This window comes from Hyperoodon ampullatus, assembly GCF_949752795.1.
Source record: "Hyperoodon ampullatus genome assembly, chromosome: 10".
NCBI lineage: Eukaryota > Metazoa > Chordata > Mammalia > Artiodactyla > Ziphiidae > Hyperoodon > Hyperoodon ampullatus.
This window is the reverse complement of record NC_136923.1, coordinates 65,888,480-65,900,594: the sequence shown is the minus strand read 5'-3', so window position 1 is coordinate 65,900,594 and position 12,115 is coordinate 65,888,480. Positions and strand designations below refer to the sequence as shown.

General features: G+C 53.0%; 2 protein-coding genes across 2 annotated transcripts in view; one reads left to right on the top strand and one right to left on the bottom strand.

Moving 5' to 3' along the window:
• ITPR3 (inositol 1,4,5-trisphosphate receptor type 3) overlaps positions 1 to 12,115 on the bottom strand; it is a gene marked incomplete at both ends in the record, with an annotated part of 67,110 nt that overhangs the window by 41,483 nt on the left and 13,512 nt on the right. Inside the window, 2 exons of the mRNA XM_079712515.1 lie at positions 555 to 676; positions 10,602 to 10,672. Of these exons, the coding sequence (XP_079568641.1) occupies positions 555 to 676; positions 10,602 to 10,672 (193 nt within the window). The remainder of the gene's footprint in view (positions 1 to 554; positions 677 to 10,601; positions 10,673 to 12,115) is intronic.
• On the top strand, positions 2,234 to 3,158 carry LOC307058624 (ubiquitin carboxyl-terminal hydrolase MINDY-1-like; the record flags this gene model as incomplete). Its single annotated transcript, XM_079712163.1, is given in 3 exon segments — positions 2,234 to 2,607; positions 2,609 to 2,948; positions 2,952 to 3,158. Coding segments are annotated over 3 exon segments (891 nt in total). The 5' UTR covers positions 2,234 to 2,263.

Genomic DNA, 12,115 nt, shown 5'->3' with positions numbered 1-12,115 from the left:
GGCCAGAGACCCAGGGACCGTCTAAGCCCCACTGCCAACTCGTAGGATGACCACAATGGCCCAGTCCCCTTGAAGGGCCCCACGCTCCAACTCTATAAAATGAGGGGTGAGGTTAAGACTAGTTCTTTTTTTTTTTTTTTTTTTTTTTTTTTTGTGGTACGCGGGCCTCTCACTGTTGCGGCCTCTCCCGTTGCGGAGCACAGGCTCCGGATGCGCAAGGCTCAGCGGCCATGGCTCACGGACCCAGCCACTCCGCGGCATGTGGGATCCTCCCAGACCGGGACACGAACCCGCGTCCCCTGCATCGGCAGGCGGACTCTCAACCACTGCGCCACCAGGGAAGCCCAAGACTAGTTCTTAAATCAGGTTCACTGGAGCCACTGTCTCTAGGAGCCCCTGGTAACTCCATGTACAGCTGCACAGGTCGTTCACTGCACTGTGGTGTCCAGCTGAAGGCCTGGCTGGCAGCTGAAGTGCAGGCCACAGTTCACTGAGCCATGTGCCCTGGGACAGGGCACACACACCTGCGCGTGCACACACCTGTGCACACACACCTGTAACTTCTGCAGCAGCACCACGTCGGCAATCTTCTCCTTGTCCTGCTTGGTCTGCTTGGCCTTCCAGTACTGCTTCTGGGCCGAGTAGCGGTTCATGGGACACACCTTGAAGAGGCAGTCTGAGGAGGGAGGGCAAAAGGAGGGAGCTCGGTTCATGCGGGGCTCAGGGGAAATCCCTGGCCTGCAGCCCTGCCCCCAAAGCCCAGCTCTGCTCTCCCCACCCCTCTCCACCCCACCAACCCTTCTTGGGTAGAGAGGCAGTGGTCAGAAGACCCCCGTGGAACTCGGAGCATCCTGGTTTGTGCTGAGTAGAATGGAGGGGCCCAGAAGCAGGTCTGAGAGTGGGACCTCACCTGGGAGGCGGACGCATGCCCTCTTCCCCACGGGAGATTTATCAGAGGCCCTTGGGCCACCACCCCATGCCCTGTCTGTGTCCAGGTTTTGTGGACATTGGCAGCTGACCATTCACATCAGCATCCTTTCTCTGGCCCACCCCCATCTTGCCCACAGATGCCTGGGAAGTTACATTCCCCCCAGCCCCCAAGGGGTGTCCTCCATCCACTGGCAGGAGGAGGGGACCGCCTGCAGTGGTCCCTGTGGGATCGGCCTGAGGCCTCTCTTCCCCCAAAACCACCTCCTTGCTCGGCGCCCTCACACTCCTCCTGGGACCCCTCCTCAATAATTCTCCCATTGTAGACTCTGCTTCTAGGGAACTCAACCTAAGAGAGTGCCAATCAAAATTCCAGAAACAGGTTCTTTATTACCTGATTTTTATTCTGGACACAGATAAAGCATCAGTGATTTTCATAAGCCCAAACTCCAGAAAGGATGTCAGATTTTTCTACTTCTGGAAAGGAGGCATGAGCTGGAAAATCCTATTCTAAAGTGTGATGTGAAGGGATAGAGGATTCTGGGTCCCGGTGAAACGCTGGCACGGGGACTGGGCCTGACGATAGCATGAGCCGTGCTGGGAGGTAGTGAGCTCCCCGTCACAGGAGGGAATCCCAGGAGGGCACAGGGCTGGGCTCACAGCCTCTAAGACCCCTCCCAGGCTGCAGTGCCTCCACAATCAGCAGTGCTCCCGCAGCAGAAACAAAGGAAGACTATTGTGCTAGGAACCTGGACAGGGGCCCCTGGGGGAGCAGATCACAGAGACAGGGCCCTGCCTCATGCCTCCTTTATTTATATGTCACATAATGCTTGTTGATCCCACTCCTGGGCTTATATCAGGAGAAAACTCTAATTTGAAAAAATACATGCACCCCAGTGTTCATAGCAGCACTATTTACAATAGCCAGGACATGGAAGCAATCTAAATGTCCATCAACAGATGAATGGATAAAGAAGATGTGGTATATATACACAATGGAATATTACTCAGCCATAAAAAAGAATGAAATAATGCCATTTGAAGCAACATCGATGGACCTAGAGATTATCCTATTAAGTGAAGTAAGTCAGAAAGACAAATACCATACGATATCACTTACATATGGAATCTTAAAAAATGACATAAATGAACTTATTTACAAAACAGAAAGAGACTCACAGACACAGAAAACAAACTTATGGTTACCAAAGGGGATGGGGGGGGTTGGGGGGAGAGATAAATTAGGAGTTTGGGATTAACATATACACACTACTATATATAAAATAGATAAATAGAAGCTCCACCTCAGAAGGAAGTGATCACATCAGAAGAGGTCATGGCCCATCTTGGAGACTGCCTTCTGTCCATCAAGCCCCAGGAGAAGTCAGAAGGACTTCAGCTTAATTTTCAGCAGAATGTGGACGATGCAATGACAGTGCTGCCTAAACTGGCCACAGGTCTGGATGGCAATGTGCTATTCACAGGTGTCTCTGATTCTGAGTATACACCTGAGTGCAGTGTCTTTGACCTACTAGGCATACCTCTGTACCATGGCTGGCTTGTTGATCCACAGAGTCCTGAGGCTGTGAGCGCAGTTGGGAAACTGAGTTACAACCAACTGGTAGAGAAGATCATCACCTGCAAGCACTCCAGTGACACCAACCTCGTGACAGAAGGCCTGACTGCAGACCACCGCCGCACAGCTGACCGACCATGGTCTGTGTGAGCTAACAACAGCTGCCAAGGAGGACAAACTTAGCGTCTTTTTCCGGAACAACCACTTTAGCACTATGACTAAGCACAAGGGTCACTTGTACCTACTGGTCACCGACCAAGGCTTTCTACAGGAGGAGCGAGTGGTGTGGGAGAGCCTGCACAACGTGGATGGAGACAGCTGTTCCTGTGACTCTGACTTTCACCTAAGTCACTCCCTGGGCAAGGGACCTGGAGCAGAAGGTGGGAGTGGCTCCCCAGAAAAGCAGCAGCAGGTGGACCAGGACTACATGATCGCCTTGTCCCTGTAGCAGCAGCAGCCATCGCGAGGCACATTGGGTCTTAGCGACCTGGAGCTGGCCCAGCAACTTCAGCAAGAGGTGTACCAACAGCACCAAGCAGCCCAGCCCGCGTCAGCACGGGCCCTGTCACCGCAGGGGAGAGGAGCCTCATTTGGACGCCCAGCTGCCGAGTGTTGGCAAAGGCCGAAGCAGGAGTCCGCCTGTGTCCTCCTGTAGCCCCGCTCAGTTCCAGACTGCCCTGCCTCCGCTTTCAGAGGTTGGGGCTATTTTGCTTGCTCCCCAGCTCAACTTGAGATATGCAGGGTAACTTATTTATGGAATGTTGGGGATCAGAGCAGGCAGTAAATGCCAAGGTCAGACTTGGTGACGTCTTTGCCCTCACGTGCTGCCTCCTCTTCCTCCCAACCATCTCAGGCAACATTGTGGGTGGGTGGGGTGAGGATTTCTGATTCCCAACTCCCCTTCCCCAGAACAGTCACATTAATATACAGACTCAGGCTCCAGGGTGAGGTCCCCGTCTAGAACACATCTCCCCTACTTTCTGCTCCTGCAGGCCCACCCGTATCCAGCCATCTGTTTGTTTCAGGGTTTAATTTGGGTTTCTATCTCCATTATTTGTAATGCCTTCCTAGGGGTTTGGAAAGAAAACTTCTTTCCTGAGAAAAAAAATTAAAAATAAAATAGATAAATAACAAGGACCTACTGTATAGCACAGGGAACTATATTCAATATCTTGTATAACCTATAATGCAAAACAATCTGAAAGAGAATATATACACACACACACATGCACGCACGCACGTTATGTATAACTGAATCACTGTGTTGTATACCTGGAACTAACACTACATGGTAAATTAACTATACTTCAATTTTTTAAAATGGTTTAAAAAAAAGAAGAGAAACACAAGTCAAAAAAAAAATGCTTGTTGAATGAATAAATGATCTGAGCCCTCTAAAATGTTTGTGGCCCACCCCTATGAGCAATGCACATCTCCATGCTTTTACTCTGCTGTGCTCTTTGCCCAAAGGCGGCCCTGTCCAAAACCCAAGAGGGGCCAGAACCTTCCTTCTCGCAAAACCGCGGGGCAGAAGGGAAGAGAGGAGGGAGGGTGAAAGGGTAGCCAGGAGACCGGGCCCACGCAGGACCAGCAGCAGCAAAGGCCAAGAGAAAAGTCTGGGTCCAGGGGCTGTCCTACCGTAAGGACTGTGTGTGCTGGGGGGAATGCACCTGTGGGTGTGGGGGCACAGGGCTGGTGAGGCTGCAGACAAGAGGATATTCCTTTATCAAAGTCAGCTGACATTCCCCGAAACTAAGGTATGCAATACTCCAAAACTCACTACCACTGCACAGAATCATCAGGGCGGGGGAAGATTTAAAAAATACAAACTCTCATGGGCTTCCCTGGTGGCATAGTGGTTGAGAGTCCGCCTGGAGATGCAGGGGACACGGGTTCGTGCCCCGGTCCGGGAAGATCCCACATGCCGCGGAGCGGCTGGGCCCGTGAGCCATGGCCGCTGAGCCTGCGCGTCCGGAGCCTGTGCTCCGCAACGGGAGAGGCCGCGGCGGTGAGAGGCCCGTATACCGCAAAAAAAAAAACAAACAAACAAACTCTCAGCTCCCCCATAGATCTTGGCAGGGGTCAAGGCCTGCAGATATGCATCGTGAAAGGCACACCCCACCCCCACCCCCGATCCCAAATGGTTCTGCTGCCCAACCAAGGTTGCAAAGCACTAGCAGGGGATTGGAGACAAGAAGAGAGCACAGGGAATAAAGTTATCCAGCCACAATTATACATAAACTCTGTATAAATCATGTAAACATCTGTTTCTAATCTTTAACATTTAGACTCAACTTATAGAACAACGCAGGCTCCGTTGCGGTTACAGAAGAGAATGCAAAGCTTACTCAGTCTTGATGTAAAACTAAAAGGGCGCGTGGTTGGTGGAAGGCAGACGTGAGGCGGAGCACTGCAGGAGTTGACAGGATGAGAAATTAAGGTGCGACTATGATACTTGGGTTAATAAAGGTGACCATGGAGAATCTACAACAGCGACAGCATGCTGCTGGGGGCAGGGGGAGGGGAGAAAGTGGAGGGATGGGCTGAGAGAGAAACTCTCCCGGAATAAGCAAAACCTGGGGTAGCAAGCAGAAGAAACGATGAGAAGGGTGAATGAGTTTGCTTTCTCCTATTACACTGTTGGACAAGGCGCAAGACAAAAGATCAGAGCCACAGATGCCCCCTCCCTTGGACACAGCAATCTCCCCACGGGTCCTTCATTCCAAGAGCACAGCTGCATTTGTACAAAATGACAAGGGACAAGGGTCTTCACTGCACTGTCAGGAATGATAAAGATTAGAAACAGCCCACGTGCCCATCAGAGGGGACTGGTTAAATAAATTACGATGGAGCCACATGAAGGACAGCTATGGAGCTGTGAGGGGGGTGGTGGTCAGAAACCCTGACACAGGCTGCAATCCGGGTAAACCTTGAAGCCATTATGCTAAGTGACATAAGCCACAAAAGGACGAATAAGGTACGATTCTGCTCATGTGAGGTACTTAAGACTAGTTGGATTCATATAGATGGAAAGTTGGACGGTGGTTGGGGTGAGGGATGGGTTGGGAATGGGGAGTTATTATTTAATGGATATAGAGCTTCAGTTTTACAAGAGGAAAAGCAGCTCTGTGAATGGACGGCGGTGATGGCTGATGAGACTGCTTAATGCCACTGACCTGTATACTTAAAAGTGGTTAAGATGGTAAACTTCACGTGGCTATTCACCACAGTTGAAAAAAAATATTTTTGAAATGCTTAAAACTATGTAAACCATAGGAACACTGTTTTCACAGTTGTCCAGGATATGGACAAAATGAGTTTTTAAGTGAAAAAAAGAGAGAGAAAGAGAGTTCAACACCTCTATATACTAATTTAGAAAGCTCTCCAGTAGGATCTATCCACAGTAAGACTCATAAAGTAAAAACAGCAAAGAGGAGCTTCCCTGCTGGCGCAGTCGTTGAGAATCTGCCTGCCAATGCAGGGGACATGAGTTCGAGCCCTGGTCTGGGAAGATCCCACATGCCGCAGAGCAACTGGGCCCGTGAGCCACAGCTGCTGAGCCTGCGCGTCTGGAGCCTGTGCTCTGCAACAAGAGAGGCCACGACAGTGAGAGGCCCGTGCACCACGACGAAGAGTGGCCCCCGCTCTCTGCAACTAGAGAAAGCCCTCGCACAGAAACGAAGACCCAACACAGCCAAAAATAAATAAATAAATTTATTAAAAAAAAAAAAAACAGCAAAGAATAGAACAGTGCATATAGAATGCTACCCCAGTGTAAGAAAATCAAGGAAGTCTGAACATATGTTTGCAGTTGCATTAAGGACCACGGGAGGATGCTTAAGAAACTAAAGAAAGTGGTTACCTGGAGGGACAACAGTGGAGATGGCAGGGGGCAGTGGGAGCAGATTCTCGATGGATGTTTGCACAACGTTTTGAGGTGTAACCGGATGAATAAACTACCTAGTCGGATTCTCTAGTAGGGTTGTCCCAGGAGACGGGGACAGGAGGTGAGTGAGGATGGGGTGGGATGCTCCCATCTGGATCCTAGAGCCTGTATTTGTATTACTTTTATGAAGAGGAAAAAGAAAAGATGAAGAACAAGATTTTAAGTGGCCCATAAACATATGAAAAGATGTCTCACTAGTAGTCAGAGGAATGCAAATTAAAACCACAGTGAGGGCTTCCCTGGTGGCCCAGTGGTTGAGAGTCCGCCTGCCTGCTGATGCAGGGGACACGGGTTCATGCCCTGGTCCGGGAAGATACCACATGCCGCAGAGCGGCTGGGCCCTTGGGCCATGGCCGCTTAGCCTGCACGTCCGGAGCCTGTGCTCTGCAACGGGAGAGGCCACAACAGTGAGAGGCCCGCGTACCGCAAAAAAAAAAACCACAGTGAGATGGGCATTTCACACCCAGCGGGCTGGAAGACATTTAAGTGGGACAAAACCAAGTGTAGCCAGGATAGGGGTGCAGCAAGGGCACCCCCACCCCATGCACCCACAGTCTGGCAGGGGTGAACGGGGGCGAGGAGTGGGGGTAAACACAGCCCCCGTGGAAGGCGGCAGGGCCGTTCCTAGCCAGACAGGAGAGATGCCTCTCACCCAGGTCACCCTCACTTGGAACACACCCAAGAAACTCTTACCCACGAGCCCAGGGAGACATATGTGTACAGGGTGCTCACTGCAGCATTGTTGGCAATTACCAAAAACTGCAAATGAGATAAACGTCCATCAGCGGGGGAACCAATAAAAGGATTGCAGTTTACTCACTCAGTGGAATATTACGTAGCAATTAAACAGATGAACTAGAGCCACGCGGGTCAATACAAATAAGTCTCAGAAACAGTGCAGAGGACTTTCCTGGTGGCGCAGTGGTTAAGAATCTGCCTGCCAGTGCAGGGGACACGGGTTCGAGCCCTGGCCCAGGAAGATCCCACATGCCACGGAGCAACTAAGCCCATGCGCCACAACTACTGAGCCTGTGCTCTAGAGCCCATGAGCCACAAAATGCTGAGACCATGTGCCACAACTACTGAAGCCCACGTGCCCAGAGCCTGTGCTCTGCAACAAGAGAAGCCACCAATGAAAAAAGTGCAGAAAGATTTGTACAGAAGGCTACCTTCAACATACAGGGTTGGAAAAATGGAAAAGAATACCCTATATAATTCATCATAGAAATATCTCTACGTATTAAAGCAAAAGCATAAAAACAGGCCCCTGAATGAGGCATACCAATTTCTGAGAGTGTCTGCCTCTGGGGAGGGGGAAGAGAAAGAGGTCAGGGGAAGACACAGGGGGCTTTGGCTACATGCATAAGATGCTATCTCTTTAAAAATGAAAAAGACCTGAAATAAACACAGGAAAAAGGATTTGAGAGAGCTCAGTAGTGGGTGCATGGGTGTGTGTTATCTTTCTCTTTACTTTTTCATTTTAGTAGTTGAAGCAGATCTTAATAAAAGTAACAATAAACCGGGCTTGGAAGACGGGCAGGTAGAGCAGAGGCATGAGGCTGGGGGCGGAGGGCACCCAGGGTGCAAGCACAGGGAGGTCCCCTCATCAGCCCCCTCCCCGGCACCTGCCGCCCACTATGTGGGTAAGTGACTGCTACACATTTCGTGGGGTCGCCTTAGCCGGGGGTGTGAGCACTGAGCTTCCCAGGTGGATGGGGAGGTGCGTCCTTCTGCAGTGGGTCTCCCGCGCCCATGCTGTGGGAGGGGACCTGCCCAGACCCGGCCCGGCCAGGAGAGCAGGATTCTGAGCAGCCATAACCCAAGACCCCTACAACAAAGCGGAGGTCAGGGAGGCTAGGCTGGCGTGGGGTGCCCTACACACTGGGGCACTGGCAGCCTGGGCCTCCCAGGGCCCTGCAAACTCTGGAAAAAATTCCCTGAACATGTCGGGGCTTGGGATGGCCTTGGAAGGTGCAGGAGCTGAAACCACAAACAGGGAGCTAACCAGAGGCTGATGGAGGCAGGGCGGGGGCTTCACGGGCTTGGCCGACCCAGCCTGGGGGCCTCCGGGGTCAGCAGGTGAAGGAGGCGCGAGCCATGTGGGGAGAGAGGGAGACACCACAGTTCCCAGCCAAGGCCGGGCCCACCCCAGGGTGGCCTCAGGACACCTTGGCCATCTCTGATGAACTCTGACCAAGTTCTAAAATGCCTGCCATGGTCCCCATGCCCTTGCTGGGACCTCCCTCCAGCGCAGGGCTGTTTGCAGGAGAAACACGGAACAATGAGAACCGGGACTCCAGGGTTGGAGGCCAAGCTCAACCTTTCTTCTCTGGGCTTCAACCTCAAAGCTGAAGAGGTTGGAGTCTGTGTCTCTTGTCCCAGGTTCTCACACTCCAACTTACTCGCCAGCCAAGGGGCTGCACAGAGACCTGGTTCTGTCCCAGAAGGTGGGCTCTTCTCAGGTCCACACTGGGCCACAGGGGGTCCAGAGGGGCCTCTGCCCGCCTCACCAAGACACCCAGGCCAGGCCAAGAGCAGGGTGGGTGGGGAGGAGGCTGGAGGCTGAGCCCCTCTGGCATCTCCCGGAGCTGGTGGGGCCCAGCACAGCCTCGGGGAACACGGAGCAGCCCACGATGCTGGGGTGGGTCCTGCTCACAGGCTTTGGGAAAATAAAGAGGAAGAGAAAGGAGGGAGTGGGAGGAGGACAAGAAGTCAAAGCAGCACTTGTTCTGCTAAGTAGCTGTTTTGTTGTCAAAAATTGGCCCCAAACTCTGTCTACCGGAACTCGAGGGCAAATATTCCTCTGCCACACCCACCTCCCTGTCACCACCGATCACGCCACACAGCTGACTGCACACGCCGAGACACACCACCCACCTTCTCCTTTCAGCCCCGGTCCCCTCCCTGCCCTGGCACAGCCCAGCCTCGGGACCTCAACCACTCTCTTCCATTCTAAGTTCTTCCCAAGAATTCACCCAAAACCCTCAGCTAGAGCAGAAATCAAAGCTCTCCTATTCCTGGCTCCGGGAAAGTGCCAGAGCTGTGCCTCCAAGCAGGCAGCCCACACGACCACCCGAAACCTCCATCTTTACCCAGAGCATGGCTAATAAACGTGAGGAAAAGCAGCGGGCCTGGTGTGGCTAGAGGGAACAAGGGAGCGCCAGGGGTAGGGGATGAGGTGAGAGGCAGTGTGGCCAGATGGGGCAGGACAGAGGGGTCGGCGGTGGTGAGGAAGGTCCAGTGCCAGAGGCGGGCCCCACAGAGCCAGGCACATCCTGACCTAAGACCCCACTCAGAGGCACACGATGGAAGCAGAACAGTAGATGTGGGGCCCCCCTGCAGCCTGGGAGAAGCCCTTCTATCTCCTCCACACTCCGACAGATAAGCAAGGCCCCCAGCAGACAGAGAGCGCCAAGGATGCCACTCCCCTCCCTCAACCGCATCCCTCTCGAGGACAATCCCAGCTGATCTCTCCCCATAGGAGCAGCCACGTGGGCAGCCAAGGTGGCACAGCCTAGCATGTTCCTGCCTGCTCCCAACCTGCCCACCACGCCCAGGCTCCGTCTGCCTGTCTGTCTCAGCCTCACAAGTAATCACCACAATGACACCTTCTCCTGCGGGACGCAGTGACAGCAGGCTATCATTTCATCCTCACGAGGGCCCCCGGGCCTGTGGGGCGGGGCTGAGGTGCGCACTGACCTCGGAGGACACAGAGAGGGAAGGCACTTGCCCGGGGACCATGGGGTCCAACCCCCTCACCGTGCGGCACAGAGAAGGGCCCTCACCCTGGGCCTCCTAACACCTGAGGAGATTCTCTTTTCCTCCCCTGTTCCCTCAGAAAACGCCCAGTCACACAGACAAAGAAAGCCTTGTGGGTGGTGGGGAAGTCAGGGGAGAACGGGCCCCCAGCCAGAAGTGGGTGTGCCCCTGAGAAGTGGGGTGTGGCCCCCGGAAAATGAAGGCAGAGGCCATCCTGCTGAGATGGCATCGTTCAAGCCGATGGGGGTTCCACAGACAGCAGTGTGAGGGGGCTGTGGGTGGCACCTTGCCTAACCCGCCCACTGGGCCCCTGGGTTGAATGGGTTCTGTCCGAGGTCCAGGACTCAGCACCAGGAGGGGGAGGGGAGTTAGTGGGGGGAGCAGAGGTCTCACCTCGGAACTTCTTGGGCGGGTTGTCCAGGTCCCCAGCCGCGGGCTCCACGACACAGCGGTCATCCACCAACCTGGGGGACAAGGCAGCTGGGTCAGCAGAAAGAAGACACCCACCTCCCCAGGCGTCCCTCCCTCAGGGCAGGGGGTTCCAGGGCACCAGGGAGGCCTCCAAAGAAACCTCTCAAGGGATGGAGTGGGAGGCCGGGGTTCGAAGATATAAGCTTTTATATATAGAATGGATAAACAACAAGGTCCTACTGTATAGCACAGAGAACTATATTCAGTATCCTGTGATAAACCATAATGGTAAAGGATATGAAAAAAGAAAGAATGTATATATATATGTATAACTGAATCATTTTGCTGTACAGAACAAATTAACATAACATTGTAAATCAACAATACTTCAATTAAAAAAACAAAACAGGGCTTCCCTGGTGGCGCAGTGGTTGAGAGTCCGCCTGCCGATGCAGGGGACACGGGTTCGTGCCCCGGTCCGGGAAGATCCCACATGCTGAGGAGCGGCTGGGCCCGTGAGCCATGGCTGCTGAGCCTGCGCGTCCGGAGCCTATGCTCCGCAACGGGAGAGGCCACAACAGTGAGGGGCCCGCGTACCACAAAAAACAAAACAAAACAAAACAAAACAAAGAAACTTCTGCATCACTGACAACCCCCTGCCATCAGGTCATCCCCTTTCCTGGCACCACTGTTAAAAGGCGAGGTCTCCTGGGTGGGGATGCGGGATACCACACAAAAAGTTCAGAGACACACCCAGCCCACCCCCCCAGCTGGAGCCATCCCATGGGGATCTGCTGCCAGTCTGGGCTGTCACACACTGCGGATATAACTCCTGTCATAGCCCTGAGACCCTGCCCAGACCTGAAAAGGCAGCAGGTGATGGAGGAGGAAGAGAGAAGGGGACCGAGAGACAGAGACACAGAGAGGAAGGGAGAGACAGAAAAGACAGAGTCAGAAAGATAAACAGGATAAGAAACAGAAGCAGAAAGAGATTAGAGAAAGACGAACAGATGAGAGACACCAAACTACGGGGACAGGCCTCCGGGTCTCAGAGACAGGACAGTGAACCTTGCACCTTCCCGACCTCAGTCAGGACCATTTCATACTCTCTGCTTTGGTCACCCTTGGGCTTGAAATTCCTCCCTTCCAGCCATGGCTGAGGTTAATCCTGAGTCTCTGGAGGAAACCCACTCATCCATCCATCCACCCATTCCTGCATTTAACATTCTTCAATGCCACCCCAGCCTCTAGGACAAAGTGATGATGATGATGACCCACCATTTCAGAGGCCAACTCTATCTCAGCATTTCACAACCACTTCCTCTGAATTCTCACCAACTTCCCCCAAGGGGCTAGTCATGAGCACCATTTTACAGAGGAGGAAACTGGGTTTGAACATTAAATAATTTGTCTGAAGCCACAGAGCTAATTCGAAAGCCTCCTTCTGCGCCTCCCCTCCTTGGATTGGCCAACAAGGCCTTTTGTGATCTGACCTC